The 26,069-nt window shown below is 46.9% G+C and overlaps 3 protein-coding genes across 5 annotated transcripts; 1 reads left to right on the top strand and 2 right to left on the bottom strand.

Moving 5' to 3' along the window:
- Positions 1–66: 66 nt before the first annotated feature.
- Positions 67–6,782, top strand: SEC13 (SEC13 homolog, nuclear pore and COPII coat complex component). 2 transcript variants are annotated; one of them, XM_059480329.1, is made up of 9 exons: positions 67–159; positions 751–795; positions 1,745–1,860; positions 2,286–2,437; positions 2,993–3,126; positions 3,910–4,043; positions 4,515–4,635; positions 5,419–5,565; positions 5,931–6,782. In XM_059480329.1, exons 1-9 carry the CDS (start codon positions 157–159, stop codon positions 6,039–6,041), a joined length of 963 nt encoding a protein of 320 aa, XP_059336312.1. In that variant the 5' UTR covers positions 67–156; the 3' UTR covers positions 6,042–6,782. The 2 variants fall into 2 exon arrangements, with proteins under 2 accessions (XP_059336312.1, XP_059336314.1); XM_059480331.1 differs by lacking the exon at positions 67–159 and adding an exon at positions 393–409.
- A 612-nt stretch (positions 6,783–7,394) lies between these two features.
- IRAK2 (interleukin 1 receptor associated kinase 2) lies at positions 7,395–21,279 on the bottom strand. Of its 2 annotated transcripts, XM_059480327.1 has the most exons (13): positions 20,904–21,279; positions 19,424–19,603; positions 16,958–17,122; positions 16,139–16,251; positions 14,536–14,730; positions 14,025–14,089; positions 13,442–13,556; positions 13,054–13,163; positions 12,498–12,693; positions 11,762–11,824; positions 10,522–10,722; positions 9,853–10,357; positions 7,395–9,561 (listed from the first exon to the last, which is right to left on the bottom strand). In XM_059480327.1, the coding sequence occupies exons 1-13, from the start codon at positions 21,094–21,096 to the stop codon at positions 9,443–9,445; spliced, it is 2,220 nt and encodes a 739-aa protein (XP_059336310.1). In that variant the 5' UTR covers positions 21,097–21,279; the 3' UTR covers positions 7,395–9,442. The 2 variants fall into 2 exon arrangements, with proteins under 2 accessions (XP_059336310.1, XP_059336311.1); XM_059480328.1 differs by lacking the exons at positions 19,424–19,603; positions 20,904–21,279 and adding an exon at positions 19,122–19,301 and having other exon boundaries at positions 16,958–17,113.
- A 2,221-nt stretch (positions 21,280–23,500) lies between these two features.
- On the bottom strand, positions 23,501–26,023 carry VHL (von Hippel-Lindau tumor suppressor). The gene is made up of 3 exons (XM_059480246.1): positions 25,788–26,023; positions 25,287–25,397; positions 23,501–24,921 (listed from the first exon to the last, which is right to left on the bottom strand). The coding sequence occupies exons 1-3, from the start codon at positions 26,014–26,016 to the stop codon at positions 24,749–24,751; spliced, it is 513 nt and encodes a 170-aa protein (XP_059336229.1). The 5' UTR covers positions 26,017–26,023; the 3' UTR covers positions 23,501–24,748.
- Positions 26,024–26,069: the final 46 nt, after the last annotated feature.

A 26,069-nucleotide genomic window follows, 5' to 3' on the forward strand; every position in this document is an offset into this window, starting at 1 on the left:
GCCAAAGCAGCGGCCGCCCCCGGAACCCGGCACGGGCGGAACGTCGTCGCAGGCGGGCGGGGCGCGGCGGGGCCGGTTGTGCGCGGACCGGCGTGCCACGTCTGAGCGCGCGGGCAGAGGCCGGGCCGGGAGCGCCGCGGGGCCGGGGCCGCCGCCATGGTGAGGGGGGCGAGCGGGGCCGAGCGGGGCCGAGCGGGGCCAGGGCCGCCGCCATGGTGAGGGGGGCGAGCGGGGCCGAGCGGGGCCGAGCGGGGCCAGGGCTGCCGCCATGGTGAGGGGGGCGAGCGGGGCCGAGCGGGGCCAGGGCCGCCGCCATGGTGAGGGGGGCGAGCGGGGCCGAGCGGGGCCAGGGCTGCCGCCGTGGTGAGGGGGGCGAGCGGGGCCGAGCGGGGCCGGGGCCGCCGCCATGGTGAGGGGGGCGAGCGGGGCCGAGCGGGGCCAGGGCTGCCGCCGTGGTGAGGGCGGGCGAGAGGGGCCGGGGCCGCCGTGGTGAGAGGGGGCGAGCGGGGCCGGGGCCGCCGTGGTGAGAGGGGGCGAGCGGGACCGAGCGGGGCCGGGGCCGCCGCCACGGTGAGGCGGGGGCAAGCAGGCCGGGGCCGGCGCCGCCGCCAGGGGCCGGGGCAGAGGGAGCGGGGAACCGGCGGCGTCCCGTCGCGGCCCGGGGAGCCCGGGGCACGGCACAGGGTACACCGGACCCGGCTGGGCGGCCGGGCACGATGGCCGAGCCCGTTCTGTTCCTTCTCCCCGCAGGTGTCGGTCATTAACACCGTGGACACGTCCCACGAGGACATGATCGTAAGTGTGCGGGGAGCTGCTCCGCCGGTCCGGCGGCTGCTGCGACAGAGCTGCTCTGGGGCTCTCTGTGAGCACTGAGCGCGGCACGTATGTGCTCGTGGAAGAGCACACTTGTGAGGTGTTGGATGCAGAACGCTGTCTGAAATCCTGATCTTGCCATTTTATACTGTGTGGAGAGAAAAACTTGGCTGGGCGGAAAGGGGAAATTATTTAAAATCCTAATTTTCATGTGAGGGCTTGTTTCTTCCCTTTTTTGTGAAAAAATAGAGATATGTGTATATTTGCTGGTACAGACCTTCAGCTGATAAAAATGGTTTTCCTTTAAGTGGATGTGTCTGGGAGTACATGTATGAATATGGGTAGGAAGAAAGGTTTCAAAGTAATTTGTTGGAGGAAGAAGCCCAGTTAGATAAGCCTAATTCTTCAGGAAGTATTTCTTCACAGAAAAGGCTATCAAGCATTGGAAAGGGCTGCCCAGGGAGGTGGTGTAGTCACCATCCCTGAAGGTGTTCAGGAAATGACTGGATGTGGTACGAAGTGTTCAGGTCTAGTGACAAGTGACAACTGTTGGTCAAAGGTTGTAGTCAGTGACCTTGGAGGTCTTTTCCAGCCTTAAATATTCTATGGCTTGGTAATGGTGAAGTTTCAAATATAATTAAGAGCAGTATTTGTACACCCACTTCACATTTTAAGAAACAGAAATACGTAACTTGTCACTGCTTTGTAGTCAGCATGAATTCTCTGTCATGAAGATGCTGTGGCTGTTGCTCCTTTAGTGTAACATTTGTACAGTGACTGAAGGAGCGGCTGGGGAAGCAGAAGCACGCTGCTTGTGTGGCACGCCTGGATTGTTTAACAGGGTTCCTCTGTGCTCGGCCGGGGCAGTGTGCCGCAGGGGATCAGCAGGCCGGGCACGCCGTGCTGAGCACAGCTCTCCCCTCTCCTCCAGCACGATGCACAGATGGATTACTACGGCACCCGCCTGGCCACCTGCTCCTCTGACCGCTCCGTGAAGATCTTCGATGTCCGCAACGGGGGGCAGATCCTCATTGCCGACCTCAGGGGGTGAGATGGCACAACACCAGAGCGTAATCAGGGCAAAACCTTGGTGCCTTGTCCTTTTGCCCTTGGGCAGCACAGAGTGCAGGCTGAATTCCAGGGTGAACTCCTCCAAGACTGTGCTGAAGAACTTCTGACAGCTGGGCTGGGGATAGAGCTCCAGTGGGAAGCACAATGGGGCTTGGCCATTCATGTAGTACTTTGCATCTGTAATTTTCGAGAAGTAACATGGACTGATACAAGTGTGAATTGTTTTCTGTGGCAGTGAGAGTCCTGTGTCAGGGCACTAACATTGCCATCTTAGCGTTACTCATTCCTCGTGTCAGATCTCTAATCCCTCCCAGAGCAGCGATGCACGGCAGTGGTCTGTGAGGCAGCTGCAGTTGGAAGGGGTTTCTCTCAGCTTTTCCTAATGCTGCTGTTTCTTGCAGGCACGAAGGTCCCGTGTGGCAGGTTGCCTGGGCTCATCCTATGTATGGGAATATCTTGGCTTCCTGTTCCTATGACAGGAAAGTTATTATCTGGAAGGAAGAAAATGGCACTTGGGAAAAGACCTACGAGTACACGGGACATGATTCTTCAGGTATGGAGGGCTGGAGTGTGGAGCTGGGAAGGGAGACTGAGGAGGTGAGGGGATTTGGGCAAGACTGAATAAATCTGTTAGTGTTGAGGAAGAAAGCCCCTGTCAAAAAGAAAACTATAAAAACTGAAGAGAGAGTAAATGTGTTCAGCATTAACAGGACATTTCCCTGATTTTGTATTGCTGGATAAGCCACTACTGATTCATACCATGTGTCTGTAGGTGTTGTTATACAAATAAGTCAGCTTTGAAATAAAGATGGCAGGGAACTGAATTCTTGAAGAAAATACTGCCTGTTTCCAGTTAGAAAGACTGCATTTTATCATGCCGTATTTTGTTTTAAAATTGAAACTGTTGTGTTCAGATGATTTACCCTCCCAATGCAGATCTGTTACTCAGTAAACAATACTAATTGGCTGGCTTTTGCTGAAATTTGACTCATTCTCAGCTTTCAAAGCCCCTTGCTTTTGGTGACTGCCACTGATAGCAGTCAGTGAATTGGTCAGTCAGTTTCAGGTAGGCCCTGTGCTGTAATCTGGTCTGTCTCACCCTTCCCAGTGAATTCTGTCTGCTGGGCACCACACGACTATGGACTGATCCTGGCCTGTGGCAGCTCTGACGGGGCCATTTCCTTGTTGAGCTACACGGGCGATGGGCAGTGGGAAGTCAAAAAGATCAGCAACGCACACACGGTGAGTCTGGTCCTTTGCAGCAGCCCAGAGTGCCCAGAGCTGCAGATAACACCAAGGTGATACCTCAGAGACTTGAGTGGATAATACTGAAATGCAATGAAATTATGTGAAACATCCAGACCCAAGAATAGTTTCAGTTCATCCAGAGTAGGCAGGTATACTTTTTAGTCACTAAAATGAAGTGGAAATATGATGAAGTTCACTAAACAGCATTGGCAATCCCTGTTTATTGGGCATTATTGTTAAACACAGTGCTGAAAGGTACCTGATAAGAAATGGCCTTGGTACTAAGAATACCTGCAACAGCTGGAAAAAAACTGTGGGACTCCTGTTTTTCCCAAAATTGTGGAGATTTTTGTTTCAGCAGAATGTAATAAGCTAATGGCAGTGGCCCCCAGTAGAAAGAAATTCAGCTTAGGACCAAAGGTTCCTTCTACTCCTGTATTCCTAAATCTTAGCAACTGTGTGTGCCTTTTGTCTTTGTGGTTTCTGTCTCTGTCTCCCCTATTTGCACATCCAAGATGAACTATTTTGTGTGCAAATACCCTTATAGCTACCTCAGGCTTTCTGAGTAAGTGCCTTAGTGAGGCTACTCTGCATCTGGATTTCTTATTCATCCAATATTCATTCAGCATGCAAGACTTCACTTTTTCTGAGATGGGTTTATTCACCATGCTCAATAGAGAGTATGCTATATGTTCTTCACCCCCTCAGCAGCCTCTATCTATTTATTTAGTTAATTAAAGTAATCAACTTTTAACAGTGATGCTTTTCCTTAACTAGATTGGATGTAATGCAGTTAGCTGGGCTCCTGCTGTTGTACCAGGAAGCCTTATAGAACAACCCTCTGGTCAAAAGCCAAACTACATCAAAAGATTTGCATCTGGTGGCTGTGACAACCTGGTCAAGATCTGGAAGTAAGTGCCCTGTCGCCAGATGAAACTTGACACTTTAGGCTTTGAGTGTCCCTGTTAGTATCTCAAGTAATATTTTTGGCTTCCCTATTGTATCATCTTCGAATTACTGTTTTAGAGAAGTGTTTTAAAAATGGAAACTTAGTAATGCACAATATCTTCCATGGTTCTTGCAGTTTGTGCCAGCCCTGTGTGATCTTGTCTCCAGGGGTAGCTTTGTAATGGTCTTTGGTTACCACTTTGGTTGTAGCAGATTTTTGACAGTAACTGGAGGTCAGAGCCTCTTTGCCTGTGCTGCTTTCTGTCCCTGGAAGGGATTTTGTCAGATTTTTGGAGAAGTAGGGAACACTTGTGCTTTGTATTGCATTGATGAACACGGAGTTTGAATGCTACAGTCCAAAGCCTTCCCGAGCAGGGCATGAGATGATAGAGGATGCTGCTGCTGCCCTGGTGACGATACAGTTGTGTTTTCAGGGAAGAAGAGGGTCAGTGGAAAGAAGAGCAGAAGCTGGAGGCTCACAGTGACTGGGTACGAGACGTGGCCTGGGCTCCATCCATAGGGCTGCCAACCAGCACCATTGCTAGCTGCTCACAGGTGAGGTTTCTTTGGAGCAACAGGGACAAGCACTAGGGGTGCTCACTTCCACGAGCTTCCTTCCCCGTTTCTCCAGTGAAGGAACTGTAGGGATAGAGCTGCTCTAACAGGTCGTCTTGGCCATCCTTTGCTATATTTGGGTCTCTGCATACGAGCCTTTGACTCCTGTTCTTCCCCATCTCAGAAGCCCAATAGAAGCATTTCTGGAGAAGGGTTTATGGGTGTAGGTGCCTCTGTAGCAAAGACTGGCTTCTGGTTGGAAAATCATGAGCAGGATGATCTCACTGGGAGGAAGACCTTCCAACTAATGTCATATTTAGTGTTTTTGGATCAAATTTACTGAACTTCCTTCTAAAAATACTGTTTTCTAATAATTGGCATTCTTAATCAGCTCTGATGTTATCAGCCTTTATATTGACTGTTGTCTTCTTGTTGCTAATCTGTGAAAGCTCTTTTTTAACATCAAGAAGACTGCTTAGTGAGCTCCTGCCATTGAGTGGAAAACAAAATCTCATTCTGGGGAAGTATTTCAGCTGATAATATGTATTTTGGGGGCTCTTCTCTGGTATTTGCAAGTCATTTTTTGTTGGTAGTTTTTCTCATCAGAGCTGTACTCCTGCCTTGCCTTTATCCATAGCGAGGAGACAGCCCCTTGCTGTGCTGAGCACAAATCCATGCAGATACATCAAGGGTGGTGTGCGAGCTGTGATTTGGAAATGTAGCTGCAGGGGCAATTCAGAGTTGTGTTTCTTGTGCCCAGCCTTGGTCTCTGTGCTTTTGCAGGATGGCCGAGTGTTTATCTGGACATGTGATGATGCCTCTGGGAACTCCTGGTCACCAAAGCTGCTGCACAAGTTCAATGATGTTGTCTGGCACGTGAGCTGGTCCATCACTGCCAACATCCTCGCAGTGTCTGGAGGAGACAACAAAGTGAGTACTGCTGCCTTGGCTTTTGCCCTGTGCAGCCTGTTTCCAGAGGAGCTGAGGTGAGACTGTTGTCACGCGTTTAACACAAGGCTGTCATAGAGTCTCCTTTGCTGCCATGGGGATGTTTTTTCTTCTGGTTAATCAGGAGGGCAGGAAAACCATAACCTTTGGAAACCGCTTGCACTGCATTGTGAGACCTTACTTGAGGGTAGAAATGCAGGCTGAACTTGATTTTGTGTGGTACTGACAATTCACATACTCTCCTCATATAACTGCAGGCTATCACCAAACGCATGCTGTGGTAGCTACAAGAAAAGGGGAAACAGGATATGTGTAAAGCTGAAAGCTGTTCCTGCTCTGTTTTTGAGGTGACACTGTGGAAAGAGTCGGTGGACGGGCTGTGGGCGTGTATCAGCGACGTGAACAAGGGCCAAGGAGGGGTGTCTGCTGTGGCAGAAGGGCAGCAGAACGAGCAGTGATGCACCATGGAATACTCCAGCTGCAACAAGTGATCACTGTCCCTGATTTGCAGTGTGTCTTTAGCTGGATGAGAACTGATTTTATCTAAACTGGACATGAACATGGGAAACAATTATCCAATTTTATGAGCACTCTATTACTGGGAGGCTACAATATATTGATAATCAGCCTTAATTGACATTCCTTAAATTTAAGATAAACAGTATAGCCAAGTACTGTGCCTGATACTACTCCTTGATACTGTAGGAATTATTCCCTGCTTTTCTGGTTTAGGGGTCAAATGTGAATGGCTGTGCTGTGGTCAGAGTTCACACACTTCAACAGAACAGGGGGAAGCTGTCAAAACAACAAGGTGTGATACTCCTTGATGCAGGGGACAAGTACTCTGTGCCCTCAAAGACCAGAACTTTGTTTCAAGTGAGGAAATGGGCTGGAGTTCTCGGGTTAGCTGGTAGCGTGCTAGCTTGCCCTGCTGGTAACAATGATGTTGTACTTGTGTCTTTCTGAAAATAACGTGCTTGGTGAAAGTCTCTTTGCTTTCTTGAAGATGAAAAGGAGTAGAGGAATGCATATGTCTTCTGCTATATAATAATCTCAAACTGGGTTATTTAACCAACATCAAAAAATCAAACCATGGTTTGAAGATTTATATTTTTTAGTCACACTTCTGTGCTGTATCTCAGTTGTTTGGATTTTTTTTTGTTGAGAAAACCAACAGAATAAAATCTTATTGGTTAAAACCTGGTGTGCTGTATTAAATAATCTTTTCACAGGACTGCCTTTTCAAGGCTATCTGCAGTGTGTCTTCAGCCAGGCCACAGTCACATCTTCCCATCCATGTAATTAGCTTTGCAAGAGCTTGGCTTTTTTTGTGGTTTTTTTTTTCCTGTAATGGTACATCACGAGACAAGGCTTTACAAAGCCGTTGCTCTTCCTTTGGTCTTGGCAATTCCCAGGGAGAATGTAAGCAGTGCCAGCTTCCCTTTTCTGCTCTTACAACTTTACTCGTCATGAGGGAAGAAAGAAGGACATGAACATATTTGCACACTTTGAAGTTATTTTTAAAACCAATGTTAGCTGGTGGAAAAGCAGAGCCCTGGGTGTGTGACAGTTCTGCCCGGCCCACCCGCACCACAGGAACCTTGGTAATTAATTTTACAGTGAAATTCTTCTCTAGAGCCATCAGAAAGGAAAAAAATCAGCTTTTTGACACTGAATGAAGATTGAATAAACATGTTTGTACTAATAATTGCTACAGAGAGCAAAGTGACCTTGAGCTGCTTTTGCCCAAATAGGGTGGAATGAGATATATTTACTGTGCCATCAATCATGAAAAAGCAGGCTAGAAAGAGGAATTTTTCAGGTTTTTTATTCAAAAAGCTATTATTAAATGGTAATGCATAAACTCTTGTGAACTGCCAAGTTACATAAGGTGTTAAGGTAAGACCACACAGTGTCTTATATGTGCCATACTAAATACTTAGGTAATCTGTAAGACTACCTAAATCACCTCAGAATGTTTTAAAACTATCAGGGTACAAGACAAAGAATAACAATTCCATCTGGTGACTACAGGAGAACAAAACCTCTAAAGCACTTCCATGAAACAGAACTATGCACAAACTACATTTCTCAGTTTAAACTCTCGGGTTTGCCATTTCTGGAGCATAGCCATGTGCATTCCTTTCTGGAGAAGACACAAGCATTTTACCACAGGTCTCCCAGAATATACCAGTGAAAAACAATTAATATTACATTTTCAGTGCCATAAAGTATCTTGATAAATCTGTAGAATTAAGTACTTATTGACCAATCTGAGTATACAATGTTTCTTATGTCAGTACTAATCTTATCTTGGTTTGATTCTGGTAAAATAAAAAAACATGTAAATATAAAGACAGTATCCAAGGCACTTATAATTAAGGAATTTTACCAGTTTTTAGTGTAGAGAATAACTTGAGAAATGTGTAGATAACTCCAGGACTCAGGTCTTTAGCTAAAATGCTTTTACTTGCTCATAATAATACATACAATGAACTAGGTACTGTACAAAAATAGAAGGGGTGAAGCCTTTATATAAAGCTAGGAATATATACTAGTACACAATTCCACTGAAAATAATTACATATAATTAATTTTATTTTTGTTCCCTAAACTGCACTGTGAATTGCAGCCCTTTCTGCACATCAGGCCCTGTTCCCCATGCTCAGGAGGCAGCTCACCTGTCTGTAAACAGAGCTACATACTCTGACAAATCTTTTGGTCCCTCATAAACCTGTTTTTCCCTAGACTGCACACAAGTGGAATATGCTAGCAATAATAAAAATAATAAATATCATAAAAACAAAAGTGATACTTTCTTGAGGGGGCTTTCACTTGATCATAAATACACCAGCATACTAGTTTCTATTTTTTCTTTTGCATGTGATCCCTGGGCCTGAGACTGAGGCTCCTACTGCTCCTACAACTAAGGGATACCCACAAGGATTCCTCTGAGAATGCCTGGTGAGTGTGGAACCATCAACAAGTCCTCTTATTAGCTTATATTTGACCCATTGCCAAAATAAATACAACAAATTATGTTTCAAGTGTCCTATAAAAAAATCAGAGCTATTTTAAATTAAAATCTTTCCTAATCCAAAATATACAACAGTTACCATGTGAAACACAATGAGAAACATTTCCATGTATAGGACACTTAGAAAAAAATAATTCCCAAAAATACTCCTATGAAGTATTAAACATGGTCTCAGAGCTCCCAACAGTGAACTGAAAGGTTGGACTTCAGTGATGTCACATGTATGTGGAGGGAAGCTCAGAGAGTGGAGGAAAGTGGCTGAAGTTAATTACCTACACCTGTGGTCAGTGCAGTTCAAACTGAGGTGAAGCTGTACAACATTCTGAGAACTTGCACAAAAATCCCTCTCAGGTAATGCAGTGGTTCTGGGTGTGTGGACTAAGATTGTACAGAACAGGAGAGAGCCACTGGCAAACTCCCAGCAGCTCTGGGGATTCCTGTCTGGGCAAACAGCACAGGGCACTGCTGCCTGCCACTGCTCAGTGTTTGCCCTGCAGCTCCTGGGACTGTGGCTTAAGGACACCAACAGATGCTTCCTGAAACACACTGCAAATCAATCACAAATTATTATGGCACTTGCATTTGCCATTCCTTTACACATTGCAGATGAAAAGTGGGACTGTGCTTTAATCTGCTATAGAACAGTTATTTTCTGGTGCTTCTCTATGTGGTACTTCTTGTTTCCTTCAGTCAGGGCTAGTGTTCCTGATTGAAACCTGCTACCTAATCTTATGTGAAAGGTGCATTTTTACCGTCCTTGTAATGAGGACACAGTCCTTCTTTCTTCTTCTGAGCTGGCCACTGCTAATTAATCCATCCAATTTACGATTCAAAAAGTTCAGAACTGTTTAACTTGTCCTCTTCATACAGCAAAATATTTTCCATGAGCTTCTTTTTTTGATCATTTATCTGTATTTTCCAAGATGTCTCTCTGGCTGAAGCTGAAAAACAAAAAAGCCCAAATACTGAGGGAAAAAATCCATGTATTGTCTAAGGAATAGATGATAATTTTAAATTTAAGAAAAAGCAAGCAAGCAACCAACCAACCAGCCAAAACTGGCTTCGGAAAAAATCTGAGAGAAACCTGCTAAATGTTTTGTAGATTTATTAGTAAATTCATAACCAAGGAGAAAAGATTTACTGATATGTGTTTAAAAGTAGGAAGTGGAACCTAAGCAGTTCTGGAGGAAGGAGTAATTAGTCCCTGTATTGTCAGAGGAGGACACTTTTACCTTGTGGAGCACACGAGGAGTCCAGGTCTGTGTTTCCCTGCACACAGGGGCCCTGTGCAGCAGCTGCTGTCTCCAGGGTGCCATCGCCTCTGGCGCACGCCAGGCTTCTCTCCTGCAGTCCCTGGGCAGGCTTCCCCTGCTTGACCCTGTCACCACAGCCTGACCCTTCTTCTGGGCCGGTGCACTTGTGGCGAGGTAACTCCTCGGAGGATTTTTCTGGAGGATTCCACACGAAACTGCTGGACTCATCTGACTCACAGGGCACCCGTGACACGTAGATGCCGCAGGCGTCGGGCACCGCAGGCGCGCAGGGGCTGGCGCTGCTCCCCGCGGCTGCCCGCGCGCTCTCCTCCCCAGCGCCCACTGCTGAGGGCACGTCCACGCTCACACTGCCTGTCTCATCATCAGTTTCTTCTGGGGTGTTCACGGAGAATCCACAAGTGCTGCTTCCACAGATGTAATGCTCCTTTAATTTGTTTTCAGCCATTTCCATAATTTCACGTACCTGTTTTTAACAACCGAATCTGTGAATGTGTAATAATTGTTGTACCCCTGCTTACACATATTCTCCTATGTCAACACTCACAAAGTAAGCATGACATGAATGTTGTAGCTTTACACCCTGATGACAAGGAGACTTAAATCTTGGCCATGTATTTAAAATATTACCTCTGCTATGTTTGAATTCTTCTTTCTCAGGCAAAGGCAGCTGGCTGATGCAAAATCAACAGCCACCTCTTCCAGCAAGTGCCCTGCTTTTCTGTCTAGGTATTTGCAGCAGATTTCCTTGGCAGCCAGTTTTTCCAAATTTTTTCCTTTGGAGTCTGAGCTTTCTTTTGCTGTTTGAATTTCGTCGGCAATCATATCTTTCTGTTCAAAGGAAGGAGATGCATTAGTGAAGGCAAAATGAACACAAGCATTTATTTTTGTCTGAATCTCTGAGAATCAGTATTGCTGTGTATTTGTCATTGGGGTTCCTCAATGCCTGGTTTACAGACTGAAAACCTTTAATGATGTCTGTTCATGCAACTGACTGAAATGTTTGTTCTCACAGGAGAGAAAAAGGCCAGTGGCTTTCTCTGCATGTGTCCAATGTCAAATTCCCTAAAGCAGGGCAAGCTCTTCCTGGCGTGCGCTCATTTATATAGGAATGCAAAAGAGCCAACACTGTGTAGAGCAGCATTCTTACGCAGGCCTTTGTAACACATGTTAAAGAAATCAGGAACACAGGATCTTTGATTTTCTGAACCCCTCTGGACACTTCTGAATTGCTTGCAGATAGTGGGAATACTGCTGTTCTCCCCTCCAAGGCTTCAGCCAGACAAGAAATCAGGAGCACATGCCACAGAAGGAATGCAGGTGAAGGCTGCTTTCTACAGATGGTGTTAATGCATTCAGGGAGTTTGGCTCTTCTGATTGCTTGTGAAAGTGGTTCATGTAGCTCTAACCTCAGCTTGGGAAATGGGTGAGGACATCAGTTCCAGGCATGAGCACAAGACAAACGCCTGATAAACATCATGATGAGCTTCTGCAGCTCCTGCCTGCCCAGGTTTCCCCACTCACTGTGGCTTATACCACCTCCTCCTGGCACACAGAAAATATGCGGCAGCATTTCAGCACAAAGCCTTGTCTCCTAAATATTTATCTATTATGCAGTCTCTCCCAGTGCAATTCAGGCCAGCACCCATGAGTGGGTATGTGAAATGGGAATATCTACTGTGCTTCTGTTCTAATGGCAGGCAGGCTACTGACATTCATAGAACCAGGATTTGGCTCCTAAACTTCCCTTCTGCAGGACATGTACAGCAGACAGCAAATATCAAATTGTATTTAAATAAAATTAAAATTATTTTTATGACAGCGACCCCATTAATTTCTATTGGTGTTCATTACTGTTGCTTTTTCTTACCAGGTAAATCAGGTGTCTGTCTTCATCCAGTGCCTTCATCCCAGTCAGTATCTCTGCTAAGACCTAGAAAGTATATTTGAAAGATAAAATTATTTGTTCAGAACAAACTAAAATTTTAAAATTAAGTTTCTAACTAAAGAAGTATTGAACTTTTAATGCATTCTGGTATTATATTTTTACTTCAGATGGCTTAACAATGCCAGCTCAGGGTATTTATGAGACTTTAGATCTACCTCAAGAGCCAAGTCCAGATTTTATAGTTCAATAGATATTGCTGAAACAAAGAATAAGAAGAAAGTAAAGCTAAATGTAGATAAGAAATCATACTGAACAGAGTAACTTCCTACTTAAATGGAAACACCTGGAGATGGGTGACATCATAGACTATCAATTATTTTAGCTGAAACTATAAATGAACTGGCAATGTTTGTAGAAGTTCATGTGGTGAGTCTGCCAGAATTTTGAGCATCTGGTTTGTTTTAAGCCATCAGCAGTAGTACTTTATTTACAATAAAAAACATTTTTGTTTATTTTATTCAAAAGATTCACCTAATTTTGCCGCAAACTGAGATATATTTGGAGTGTGAACAATTCAAACCAGGATTTCAACACATTATAGAGCCCACAACTATAATATGAAATTGCCAGCAAAACAACCATATCAGGTACTTACTCTTATATTCAATTTCTTGTCTAGATACATCAAAAACCAGAGCATGGAAAAAAGGCAACATACCACACCACAGCTGAATATATCCACTTTTTCTGTTAACTGCCCATGTCTGACAAAATCTTCTGGCAGGTAAGTAAGAGAAGCTTGCAGGACTTTGGTTTTCATCACGGCATATTCTGATTTTTTATCAGAAGAATGCAGCCGCAGTCCAGAATGCCCAAGCTTTGGTGTAAAGTTTTCATCCAACAGGACATTTGAGCTGCGATAATGACAGACAAATAACAATATTGGTCAAATAATTATTTTATCTTGTGGCAAAGAGTTAGTTTTATACTTTTAAACTTAAGCACTGAAAGTGTCAAGCATTTGGCCTCCTGCATAGCACTGGAAGGATTAAGAATGTTAGAAAGCAAGAAGGGGAAAAATCAAGCACCCAAAAATTCAAAATAATTTACTGCCATCATTTAGGAAAGAGAGACAGGTTAAACAAAAAATGGCAAAGGCCCTACAGAACAAGGGACAGCAGAAAATACTGCAAATGGATTTCCAAATTGTATAAACTTTAGCCGTGACTAATTACCAGGTAACCAAGGAAGTGCTGATATGCCAAAGCACTCACCTCTTGATATTCCCATGAAGAATTCCAAAATTATGCAAATACTCTACTGCTCTGACAACTCCTAAAGAAATGCTAATTCGCATCTCCCAGGTCAGTGGAGCAGAATCATCCTGCAAAGAAAGGAGGAAAAAATTGTTAATTAATGGAATAAAACACTCTAAGACATCAATAGTTTAGAAAACCAAAGGCTCAGCTGAGTCAAACTCCAGGCAAAACTCCAAACCTCAGGAGAGGAGCTGCTGCCTTTCTGGTGCTTGCAGCCAGGGCACTGGGCACCTTTTTTTTTCTGTCTGTTTCTCAGAAATCAAAGAGATGCAATTGTTTTTCCTGGAATTGCAGGAGAGGACTTGCAATCACAAGTAGGTGTCAGCCCCAGATTATTACTCACGTGGCACTGCAGCTTGTTTTGCAGGGAGCCATTGGGCAAGTAGGGATATATCAGACAGTGTGATCCAGTTTCCACCGAGAAGCCCAGCAGCTGCAGAATGTTTATGTGACAGCACCTGCAGGCACACATCAGCAGTGACTTGCAAATGATGTAACAGCAATGCAGAAAAATACATTCCCGAGCTGGAGCAAGTTCCTAAATTCAAGGCAACTGGAAGGGTGTGCTGCAGCTGGAGGCACAGCTGGGGCACAGCTGGGGCACAGCTGGGGGCACAGCTGGGGCACAGCTGGAGGCACAGCACAGTCTGGGCAGCAGACAGCAGGAGGCTGACTGAGCAAGAGCCCATCACATTGCAGCAGGGGTACAGGGTGGGCACTGTGTCCTCCCCAGCCCAAGGCTGTGCCAGCCAGGACCAGCAGTACCCCCGGGCACTGTGCTGCTTGCCCAGGGCTCCCACACAGGCAGCACAAGCCCGCTTGTCCCAGCCCAGAACAGTGCCTGGAGCACACGCCCCCGTGTTTAACACCCAGCACCAGACCACGAGCAGGACAGGCACCACTGCCTCTGACAGCCAACCACTCACCGAAAGCAAATCTGCACCTCTGTATGAAAGAACCTCTGGGTGGAATCTGGGCTCGTGCATTCCAGCTGAAAAATGAAAACATGCAAGAGAATGTCATTGGAAATTACTAGGACTTTGCATTTATACAGATCTGGTAGTCTCTAGATGACAAGCTAGTGCAGGAAACAGGCAAGTACCACTCATGGCAACATTAAGTCAAAGGCAGTAATTAATTGGCAATTAGAACAAAAAGTTGTGTAAAGACACCCCCGATCCAATCATCAATGCAGGCAGCTATACTGTAGGCTACTCCTATCTATAGAATTAATGGAACTACTCACATGAGTAAAGTATTCATCAAAGTGTGTTTTCTGAATTTAGGTTTAATTATTTACATAATTTCATTTTTACCTCCCCTCTTGTGTAGTTATTCTGGTTCCTTCCCACACAATATTAGACAACAGCTGCTAATGGACACCTGCAATGTCATGCTAATAAGACACCCTCTTCTACAAAAAGGTGCAGTACTTGCCTCTTTGAGTCTTTTGATGACAAACACCATGTTGTTCCTCTGACCTTTGTAGACATCTGCGAAAGTACCTTCACAGATTCTGTTCTTGTCACTGAAGCTGTTGGTGGCATTAGCAATTTCCCTCTGGGTCCAAAGGAGACTCCCGCTAGGAAGGTCAGCCATCGTCTCCTGCTGGGGAGCAGAAGAGCTGCAGGGCTGCACATGTGTAGGAGAAACAAGTTTATCTCATGATAATTCATATGCTTTTTCCCTCTTTCAGGGTCATATTTTCCTTCCCATGTTTTAAGCAATCATTGTGATTGCTGAATGAAACTGTGAAAGGCACTATGCAATCACTCCTTAGGGTGTAGGCAACTCCTGTATTCATGTGTTGGGATGAGTAAAACTTTTGCACAGTAGAAGTGAAATCAGTTACCAATCCTGCACTTCCACCTTTCCCAGGAAACAGGCTTAGTTTTGTTTAAAAGTCCATATATTTATGTGAAGTGATGTTAGTCTGATTTACAAAAGATCTTAATCTTTATAGCTGGGTTACATATTAAGAAACAGCTGGATGAGAAAGTGGGGTCCCTCATAATGTAATTATGCTCTGGTAAACTTCATATCTACTTTTGAAGCACCTGATGTCAGTTGCACAATAATTCGTTGCTTCCCGTGTGGCAAGTTCTAATACCAAGTATAATTACAGTCCTGCTGGAGCCTAATCATGCAGCTTTCACAACCTTAATGTGCACCCAACTTGAGGAAATAAAGCACTAACTTCTTCTCAAGAAACTCTGAAACTACTTGCACTCTGAGTCAGTCTTCCCTTCTGGCTGGTAATCCTGGACCATGTTACTGTGGAAGAGTTTAAAGCCTCAGACAAAATAAACCAAAGAAAACAGGCCAAGAACAACCATGATGGGACTAAGGTGTGCCCACAGATCTGGGAAACACTTTGGGGACAGGACAGATGTAGTTAGACTCTATGAAAGACGAGAGAACTGTGGGGAGGAAGGAACAGGACACTTCACGCTGAAATCATCTGGAACATGAGGAGAATTTTTCCCACTGTGATGGTTAAGCAGCTGAACAGGGGCTCAGAGAGGTGACGGAACCTTTACCTTGGGAGATTTTCAGTTGTCAGCTACACAAGGTTTTGAACAACATGACTAAATTCAATACTAGCCCAGTTTCGAGCAGAAACCACATTTTAAGTCTACAGTGAAACTAAACGAGGTATGTGGTTCTGACTAATCAGTGGTATATACTGTCCTGTCCGGCTATTGCACCAGAAATGTAAGTCTTCTGTAAAATCTACATGTGAGAGTCCTTCAAACTCAGTTGCTATTTGTGGGTATGCTATCCCTTCTGAGCTGTGCAGGAAATAATACTGTAAATTTTTCCCTCACTGGTCCTTCACTGGCAAAAAAAGTGATGTAACCACAAGCAATCTAACTGAAGCATTAGTACTGTATTCAGTCCAAACCCTTGGTATTGAGCTCAACGTTTCCACTACAGCAACATTTGTGTACAAGTAGAGGGATAAACTTTAACTGGAAAAAGACAGAATGTCATAAAGGTAATTTTCCTTGTATAATCAGAGAGCACTAAGGGGATTTACCTTCACACTCGATAAAACAGGAGGATTGGACTGTAGGGAATTCAAAAGCTCTCTCGGGGGAGGTGGTGGAGCAGGGAGGGAATACAAGGCTCCTTCAGAAGCAGCACCTGAAACTGAGATAACAGCATTGAAAACACACCTTAGTTTTGTGATACCACCACCTGTGACTAAGGACAAAGGTCTAAGAATTATGAAGATCTGGGGTATTTTTTTTTCAACCTTCTGATCAAAGATAACCTGTGACAAACTGTCAAACTGTGAAATTCTGTGTGGAGACAGGGAGCTCTCTTCCTGGTCCTTGTTTGCAGGATGACTGTGCAGCCCTCTCCAGCCCTGCTGGGGACAAGGAGCTCCCTGTGCTGTGCTGCTGCAGATGCTCGCCCCAGCATGGGCTGGGCTTCTCCCTTCCCTCTCCCAGCAGAGGGGCTGCTGAGCCCTGCCCGGCTCTCTGCTGGCCGAGGGTTACTGTGCATGAAGAGAGGGACACGGGGCAGGACATGCATGCCTGGTGTAGTCTTTGTGTGGAGCCAGGATGGGATCAAGGCGTTCAGAGACCTGGGAATTATCCTGAGACCCCAGAGCACAGAGACAGCCAGCATCTCTCAGGCCAAGGGGGCCAAAGGAAGGATGACCAGGGAGCTGTGTGCTGAAGTCAGGAATAAACAGGAGACAGCAGTGCTGGGAAAACAGCAAGCACTCAGCTGTGCCCATCTGGGAGACAAGGTCTTCACTGTACTGTCCTGACCACAGACACACAGCAGCCTTGGCAATGCAGTCATTTCGTGTCAGAGCAAATCCAGAGTCCAGCACTGTACTTACTGCCTGATGGCACTGCTCCCAGGTGTGAGGAGTCTGGGCATGGCAACAAACTTAGGGCATTTTCTTTGTCTCTCCTTTTGCCTTCTGTGGGAGGGACAGATATGGTCTGTTTGGGTGGCTCTGGCTCTTCTTTCTCAGAGCTGGTGATGCTAGAGGCTGATGTCCCTTCAAAACAGAGCAAAGGGAAGATAAAGATAACCAGAGAAAACAGAGTCTGACTCTAATCAGTGACCACAAAATAATCCTAATCAGGACATCAGACTTCAAATTAACATAAACATTAAAATGAACATTCAAGCAATTTAGATGGCATTTAAATTGAGACTATACCCATGACATTAACTTTTACTTAAAATTAACAGGAACTAATTGCTTCAAATAAATACCAGCAATGACTATTCCAGAGATGCAGAGACTCTTACAAGAAGAAATTAGCAATAATGATATGTTTATCATTTTCTATATAACATCCTTCAGGTAATGATCTCAAATCACAAATACCTCCCAGCCTAAGGAAGGCATTGAGTTCTCTGCAGTTGTCATAGGACTGAGGGGAAGATGGACAGAACTATCTTGGGTTAAGCCAGTTAAATATTTTAGGACTGTCTTCAATTGTGTGATTTTAGTGCCATCCTAGGTCCATTCCCAGGAAAAACTTTCCTCCATAGGACTATTTGCAAGAAAGACTCATACTTCTACTTAGCAACAGAAAAAAAACAAACCAAAGACAATGTAGGGAAAACAAAATTGGTCAAAGCTCAAAACTTATTGATATATAAGGAAAGTTTATAGGATGAATTATTTATTCACTACAGCTCTAACAGATCCTGTGCTGTACAGGGTTTGGCAAAACCTCAGAGTCAGGCCTGAAAAAGCAACTTGAAGTCTGACTAAAGTGCAAAGATACAGTGTACAGGAACTTAAAACTATGTACACCTGAGGGGGGATTATTCAGATGAGATTAAGCTACAGTTAGGATGGGAAGAAATACAGTACAAAAGTTCAGAATGCTGTGATATATGAGGTTGTCAAAATCTCCAAAGCAGGTGAATTCTTATCTCTTAAAATGCTCTTAAAACTGAGGTTGAAAAGGAGCCTGAAAATGCCCAGTGTGCACTAGGGGTGATATAAGGGCTTTCTCCTGGCTGTAGTTTTAAACTTTTATATGGCACCTTTTATCAGCAATACATTTAACATTCTCTTAAAAAATCCAAATTAATGGTTTTTTACATTATACAGAAAAAACATAAGCCCAAATATTACTAAATGGTGGTTCTTATCCTGCTGTTCTAAGAGCTTTGGTGATCTCAGAATCAAATGTGCCAGGCCTCTGTTTGCATCTGAAAACAGACAACAGCTTTGTGTTATTTTACTTGTACAAACAAAGGCCAGGAGTACCTGGAACAAGCAGGAAGCCCAGTGTTTGTTGTGTAATCTGGGCTACTGGTATGAACTGTGGGAGAGAAGCCAAGCACGTTCACGCTGAGGCTGAAGAACAGCAGGGCCTGAAGAGCCACAATGGCAGAAATGGGCATGCTCTCTTTGAGGTTTCCATCTGTTGTCCTCAATGCCACCTATGAACCCCGCTCTGAATGAAACCAGGTCTGAAAACTAAAACTCAGAACACTCATCTATTTTTGCTACTGTGTTAGAATGCTATGAAATCCCAAATTTTACAGGGTTTTAGGATTAGCTGTCAAACAGTCTGCAGGCGCTTAATCAAACCTGACAGTCCCTTCATTCTGCGGGCAAGTACCTGTATTCTGTTTTTTCCCTCACATGGTTTAACCTAGAAGTCTCAGAACTTAGCATCACTTCCCTTATTCAACCTACTTTTCAGGGTTTTTTATGACTTTTGCAATTTCCTGCATGTCAGACAAACAGGGCAGCACTGCAGCTAAGGAACTGACATAGAAAACATCATTATAGGCATTTCAAAGTGGGACTAGAGAGTGCAAAAAACTGTTGAATGGATGTAGAACCCTTTGGGAAGTAATCTGCCAGCAAAAGATCTCCCTTTGTGCTGTGTCTGATTCCTTTAAGTAGGAATGAATTGAACTATAGTCGTGTAAGGACCGCTTAGTGCCACAGGACCAGGCCTGAAGGGCACGGACTCTTTGTGCAGCCTCTGTGCTCTGAAATGCTGTCTGATGTATAAACGCACCAGGCCTGGTCTGGCCACAGCCCATCCTCCTGGCACTTCTGGAAGGGTCCAAGACGGGCACCACAAAGATGGGGTGATGAGCTGCGGGGAGCCGGGAGTCTACCCGTGTCACCTCTTCCCTCACACCACCACTCCTGCTCAAGTGAGCAGGGAATCACAATCAGTGGAGGCATTGTAGAATTTGACACAGGATGCGACTTCTAACAAAAAGCTTCTTCAGCTAGCAAGGAGGACATCCTAGGAGGGGCCAGGGGGCTGTGGGGAGCAGCACAGAGCTGTGGGAGGAAGGGGCAGCTACTCACAGTCCAGGATGACCTGAGCTGCTCGGTAAAGCTGCAGCCCTTGCAGCAGGTCCAGGAGCTGCTGCACTGTCGCCAGCCTCACTCCCCACCACCACATGAGCTCCCTCGTGATGCTGATCCCTGTCTTCTCCATGCACTTGATTTTCCGTAGCTCTGTTTGATCAGTGATCACATAGGAGGCTGGTGGGAGAGAATGGATATTTCTGTTTAAATATTAGAAAAAACAGGCAAAGGCAAGCAGGGCAGGCTAAGGTGTGAGATGCAGTTTGCTTTTGCATTTGTATATCTTTAAAAGAAAGGATCACAATAAATTACCTATGTGGACATGAAGAAATTTCTGTTCCTAAAGTAAGATATCACTTTTCTTCCTTCAACTATTCTGGAAAAAATTTTGTTCTATCAGAGACACTTGAAGACCCACTCATACTTGTCAGTGTATTTTCCCTGTAATCTTTCTCCTTAATACTTTGTACCAAAGTAAGGTTAGATTAAATTCCTGGGGTGATTCTCCCAAAATAGGAGAATCAGTGGAGTGGAGTGGCTGCACTGCCACTTGCATTCCTAAATCCCTGTGCTGTGGTGAGCCAAGCAATAGCTGAATCACCTGAGTGTTAGCCACACTCCAATAAAGCTATCAGGGAAATGCAGCTGTTTTTGGATCCTGTGCCAAAGCTGACCCTACACAATGTGTCCCAATTCCTGACCATGCCCGTCACCTCACTGTATTCTCCCCAGCTGACTTAGCCGTACAAACCCCGCTCCCCTGGTGAGTGCCCAGCTCCAGCCCACACACCCAGACACAGCACAGCCTGGAGTTCAGGGAAAAGGCCAGGGCTGGGGTGCTCGTGTGGAGACAAAGATCCCTGAGCTCTCACCACGGCTGGCTTTGGAAGGACATCAGAAATACAGCTTTGTGCATCTGAAGGTAGTGGAGATTAATCCCACCCTACATCAGGAAGTTTAACTGTGGTAAGAGCTTATTCAGCACAGTTAGGGATGTCACGTCAAATAAAGGAAAGCAGGTACTAAGAAAAGATTCAGCATAGAATTGTTTGTGCAGGGATACAGAAAAAAGAGTAAATAACTCAGGGACTATATTTTCTCTATTTACTGACTGTACCCAGCCAGGACCGAGAAAAACAGGGGCACAAAGTAGGAGGGAATATACATGAAGAGAAGGAGGAAATTAAAAAACAGAACATCTGAGCAGATGTGAGGGACGTTGTGGAAACAGGCAGTGAGAAGTGGCAGGAGACACAGTGTGACTGGAGAGGGAAGTGCGAAAGGTTGCGGAGAGTGAGGGGAAGGAGCCTGGCTGCCCAGGGAAAGCCAAGGAGCCACGGAAGTCTGGCATTCCAGCTGTGTTGGAGAAGCAAACCCAGAGTGGTGCCCGGGAATTCCCTGTTGACAGGATGTGCCCTGCCGAGCGCCGGGAAGCGCTGCCGTCCCTGCGCCGCCCCAGCTGCGCCGTGCCCCTCACCGAATCGCATCCAGTCGTAGTCGCTCAGGCAGTCCATCTTCTGGCAGAAGTCTTCCAGCACCCAGGCGGGCATGCTGTGGATGTAGAGCGCCGGGGCCGGGCCGGCCCTGGGGGCGAGGGCTGGCTGCTGCAGGGCCATGCCCGCGCGGTCCCGCTCCCGGTCCGGACAGCCCCTGGTCCCCGCCGCGGCCATCAGCAGCGCATGCTGCGCGCCGGGGCACGGGCAGCTCTCCGGCCTCTCCTCCGTTCCCCCGAGCCTGCTCTTCTCCGGGGCTGCCCGCACAGCCTGTCCCAGCCCTTCCCAGCCCGGCAGGCGCGCTCGCTGCCTGGGAGAGAGCCCGCGGCACTGCCGGCGATCCCCGGCGGGCTCCGAGCCCGCTTCCGGCTCCGGCTGACGTCAGGCCCCAGCCCCACATGCAAATCAGATTTTCCTTTCCAGGAGCGGTCATTGCTCCAGCCCGGTTGCCCCATTACGAGTGCCGGAAGCGAGGGGCGCTGTCCCGGGCGTTGCGCAGAGCCGGCGGTGCGGCCCAGCGGGACGGCCCCGGCAGGGCCGCGATCCCGGGCGCCGTGCCCGCCGCTCCTCGGGGGCCCGGCTGGCTCTGGAGAGCGGCTGCGAACACACTGGGGCCGTCCCGCAGCGCCTGCAGAGGATCGGGCACCGCCGGAGAAGCCGCAGAGCCGCCGGGCGGGGCCGCGCACGGACCCTCCGGCCGGGCTCGCCCTCACGGCCGCGCACCGGGGATCACCCGTTACAGTACGGTGCGATAGGCAGGGAGTGAGAGCTAAAGAACATCGGAACTGGTCGCAGCGCCAGGTCTTGCTTGTCAAGGGTTAGGTTTAAAATATGTTCTTAAAGTCAACAATTTTTTCACAGTTTTTTTTTTTTTTTGCTTAACCTGATTTTGATAAAAACGTATAATTAATTAATTTGCCAGTGTAAATATTACCAATACTTCTGGCAAAAAGGAGAGCCTTCCTGCCATACTGCTGCTGCTAGAGACTGCCAGCAGATACGTCAGTGTAACTATCAGTCTTCTGGTCCTGTTGTTCATACTTAGCCCTAGGTCCAAATTTGTATGAATTGAAAGAAGTGCTCTAAGTTTTGACAGCTTTTAATTCAGCATTTCTTTGTACTCTGCATAGATGTTACAGTACAGCTTACTCTTGTTTTCAAACTTTCAAACTTTTGCAGTTTTCTACACTCCTGGCCTCAGAAATCATTAACTTCTTAGCTCTGCTGTGACAATGAAAAACTGAAAAATGCAATATTGTTGTAGCTATAAGATCAAAGAATGGGAAAAATAAACAAAACTACCAAAATTATATTTAAAATATGACAACTCAAAGACTGCCTTGGGATATAATAGTTGCATTTATGGGGTTTTCCCCTCCCTTTCCCCTGCTTACTGTCCCTCTGACACACACCTAAATGTTCTGAAAGTGATGTAAGACGAGACTGAAATTGTGTTGCAAAGAACTGCATAAAAGTAGGAAGAAAATACTTCTTCCCCTTAGGTACTGGAAAAACTTGTGAAACCATTTGAACTATTTACCTCGGCTGGAAACAAGGGGAAAGACCACATCCAGCCACGTGTATGACTTCAGTCCTGCCCTGAATGTCACAAGTAAGGCAGGTTCTTCCTGGGGAACTGAAACCGACTGAATAGAGGCTGGAACAATGCTGTATGTCCCTGCTCTGAGGCCTTCCCTTTCCCAGTGCTGTGGGCAGGGCTCTGCCGTGCTGTGAGCTCTGCCCGAGCCCCGGAGGCTGCAGTGTCAGCAGCATTTATTCCCCGGGTTCCGCTCCCCGGGCTGCCCCGCCGGCTCTCTGCTGCTCCCGCGGTGCCCAACGAGGCCGTGCTGGACCGACTGAAACCACCCAGGGCCAACGCAGCTGCCGCAAGGAAAGGACAGCTTTCACTCGTTACTAACCCATCTGAGTAACTGCTACGAGACTGCATTTCCCAATGTTCACGGGTTAAAGCCGGCTGGGGTTTCTCCAATCTTTTATTCTGATCCAAAGGAGCGCTCCAGAACAGAGAAATGCACTCTAATAAGAAACACAAGAAATCACAGACCCTGCCCAACTCAGAAATACCCAGAAGGTGTGTGCCATGTACAGACTGTTAAACCCAACACCTAATACCAATTCACATTACAGGAAAAGCTGCAGCCAAGCAGGTCAGCGATGCTGCCATGCTCACTGCAGTGCACAGCCCCACAGACAGCAGGGGAACCTCCCCTCAGGAATGGCCAGGAGCAGGGAACAGCACTCTCCCACGCTCAGGCTCCTCGGGGCACTGACCCCAGTCTGCTCCAGAGCCCTGCATGGGCTCACTTTCTCCTCAGAGAAATGTGAGAGGTGCTAAGAGCAGAACTGGACAGCAGCCCCGTTCCTGCCCAGACGCTGCCTGAAGCTCAGAGCTCATGACAGCCACAACACAGCCCTGCAGCAATGGGCTGGGCAGGCTCTACAGTCCAAAGTGTCTGTTTACTGCCCAACCACAGCGACTGTCAGACTATCATCAGTATCTGTATGAAGAGAATACACAGAGGCACTGGGGACTTACCTGACAGAATTACAGTCAGAAAGCTAGCAGGCATTTCCATTTTTATGTCAAAGATCAATTTCTTCAAATATATAACACAAACAAGTTTACAAATAGGGAGACATTGCATACTTACAAAATACATTGAGATTCTCGGTTTCACAGCTATTTTCAAAATGTACAACTGGAGAGAAACATATTCACAGAAATAACCTGCTTTAATTAATCTAACCAATCTGCTTCTAACCTGAGCTGCACCACATCTTGCTTGATGGACAATTCATGTAACACTAAACTACACTGCTTTGAACTCTCTGTGTTCACACCAGAGCACATTCCACTGAGATGTGGGGAATACAGAATACAGGCAAAGAAATATCATCTCTCCTTCTCCAGCCTGCCGCAAGCACGGCCCTGTTTGTGAGCTGGCTGTGTGAGCCAGTACAGCTCCCATGGGTCCTGAGAAGACACAGGCAGCTCGAGAGGCCACGCTCCCTGGAAAGGCCTCCTACTACAACCTGGACTACAGCACTGCCAGGGGAAAAGACAGAACTTAAAGCCTCCACCTCCTGTGAACCCTGCACAGGCCGCTGGGGAAGCAGCTGTGGGGGACAAGGGTGTTCCAAAATGAGGGTCTGCTCTGTGGGGCTGAGATCAGCCAGGCAAGAATCCTATGACAAAGGCAAATAAGGCATTTGAGGTATGATGACAGTAAAAACATGTCAGACCTAGAGCTGATAGGACATGGTTTTGCACATGGAAAGGTAAGAGGCAGAATAACCTGCAAGCATTTACACATCATCTTTCCACCAGTGTAACGTTTGTCAGACCCTCAGGCACTGCTAGAAAACAAACCTCATGTACAAACCCCTCATGCTCTGTGACCCACAGGCACATTGAGGCACCATGTGAAAGGGAAATTCCATCAAAACAAATTACTCAAACAACACTCATGACTCTTACAACCATTAGTCTGGGCTAAATTAATCCTTGGTGTAATTTGCTTTCTACTACAATGAAAATTACTTTGTATGAATATTTTCCATTTAGCTGCCCTGATCTTACCCTACAGTTTGCGATAGCTGCAATGAAGAAATTAACTGAACCATCAGAACCCAGCATGCCTCCCAGTGCTATTCAGTCTTTGGGATTTAACTGTCACCAAAGTTACTGAGTTTATGTTTCAAAACGTTAAACGGAGGCATCAGCTGGTGTGTGTCCTGGCGACTCTCACTGCTCACTCAATGGTTTGTAATGAGGAGTCTGAAGTGAATCATGCTGTTATTCCACAATTTAGTTCCTCAGTGCTTCACTCCTCTCCAGAGAGAGCCGCCGAAGATCCTTCCAAATGTCAGGATGATCCTCCAGCTCGTCGTATAGCGACTGAACAATGTCCAGTTTCCTGTAGTCCATGGGGCTGACCAGGCTGCGCACAACCTGCAGACACCTCTCCTTCAGGGTGAACACTGCAGTCAGACACAAGCACAACACAGCCTCGTCACAAGGGCCCACAGCTGCTGCTCCAATGCCAACAGTGCTGCTCTGAGCCTGCGAGCGCAGAGCACAGCCCGCAGCAGTGACCCGCCACAGGCTGGGCTCTCCAGACACAAGACCAGTGTGGTTCTGCCATGAGGCACCTGCAGAAACCCGTCTGAAAGGAGCTCTGCCACCAGCTCCATCCAATACAACAGCTCTACCTACAAGCCCTCACCACCTCTTCCAGTGTGTGAGCAGGTTTAATTTCATGAGGATCTGATTTCTCACTAATCCTAACAGGTCCAGAGAGACCAGGTTCAGAGTTCCCTACAGCACGTGTGGTCCTGTCCCTTACCTGGCAGTGTGATGTCAGCTTTGGTCACATTGGGGGCTGCCACGAACAGCTCCTGCTGGTTGACGAGCAGCCCGTCATAGGTCCCTGCATCCCGGAACAGCCAGAGGTGCCCTGGCAGGGAACAAGGTGGGAATGCACCAATTACAGAACTTTTTAATGAGCGCCGCTGAGGGGCATCTACTCGCAAGGGACCAAGCTCTCCAGCTGAGCCCTGTGCGCACAGGGCACTACCACGGCCCCAGTCACTGGAATGAATGGGGAGGGGAAAGGGAAAAGGGGAAAAGGAGAGGGAAAAAGGAAAGGAAAAGGGGGAAAAGAAAGAAGAAGAGCAAAGGAAATTGAGAGAGAAAAAGAGAAAAGGAAAGGTAAGAGTGGAAGAAGGAAAAAGGGAAGAGAAAGGAAAAAGGGGATGGTGGGACGGCAAAAGGGTAAATTCCACCGCCATCAGCTCACCCACCCGGGCCCCGCGGGGCCCAAGCCCGTCCCGTCCGCCGTACCCACCCCGGTAGCTGCGCATGACGCGCCCGCTGCGCGGCTGCAGCACCGGGTAGCAGCGCGGCCGGCCCTCGAAGTCCAGCCAGACGGGCAGCACGCAGCGGGGGCTGTGGTTGTTGAACACGACCTCGGAGAGCTCCCGCGTGTTGACCGAGCGCAGCACGGACCCGGACTCGGAGCCGGCCTCGGCCTCGGGCCCAGCCCCGCCCGGGCGCCCCGGGCCTGGCGGCGACATCGCGGCCCCGGCCCGCCGCGCGCAGGCGCCAGGGGCAGGCACCGCCCATCGCG

The sequence above is a fragment of the Ammospiza nelsoni genome, chromosome 11 (genome assembly GCF_027579445.1).
Source record: "Ammospiza nelsoni isolate bAmmNel1 chromosome 11, bAmmNel1.pri, whole genome shotgun sequence".
Classification (NCBI taxonomy): domain Eukaryota; kingdom Metazoa; phylum Chordata; class Aves; order Passeriformes; family Passerellidae; genus Ammospiza; species Ammospiza nelsoni.

Excerpts from the sequence above, each read along its gene's own strand:
- IRAK2 (XM_059480327.1), bottom strand. The coding sequence starts at position 21,096 with ATGGCCGCGGCGGGGACCAGGGGCTGTCCGGACCGGGAGCGGGACCGC. Across the intron at positions 16,252-16,957 it reads GGGAGCAGTGCCATCAGGCA|TTTCAGGTGCTGCTTCTGAA; the intron begins GTAAGTACAGTG and ends CTGTTATCTCAG. Across the intron at positions 10,358-10,521 it reads AGAATTCAAACATAGCAGAG|GTACGTGAAATTATGGAAAT; the intron begins GTAATATTTTAA and ends TGTTAAAAACAG.
- SEC13 (XM_059480329.1), top strand. Across the intron at positions 2,438-2,992 it reads CACGGGACATGATTCTTCAG|TGAATTCTGTCTGCTGGGCA; the intron begins GTATGGAGGGCT and ends CACCCTTCCCAG. Across the intron at positions 4,636-5,418 it reads CCATTGCTAGCTGCTCACAG|GATGGCCGAGTGTTTATCTG; the intron begins GTGAGGTTTCTT and ends GTGCTTTTGCAG.
- VHL (XM_059480246.1), bottom strand. The coding sequence starts at position 26,016 with ATGTCGCCGCCAGGCCCGGGGCGCCCGGGCGGGGCTGGGCCCGAGGCC. Across the intron at positions 25,398-25,787 it reads CGTCATGCGCAGCTACCGGG|GGCACCTCTGGCTGTTCCGG; the intron begins GTGGGTACGGCG and ends GTTCCCTGCCAG. Across the intron at positions 24,922-25,286 it reads AGCTGACATCACACTGCCAG|TGTTCACCCTGAAGGAGAGG; the intron begins GTAAGGGACAGG and ends GTCTGACTGCAG.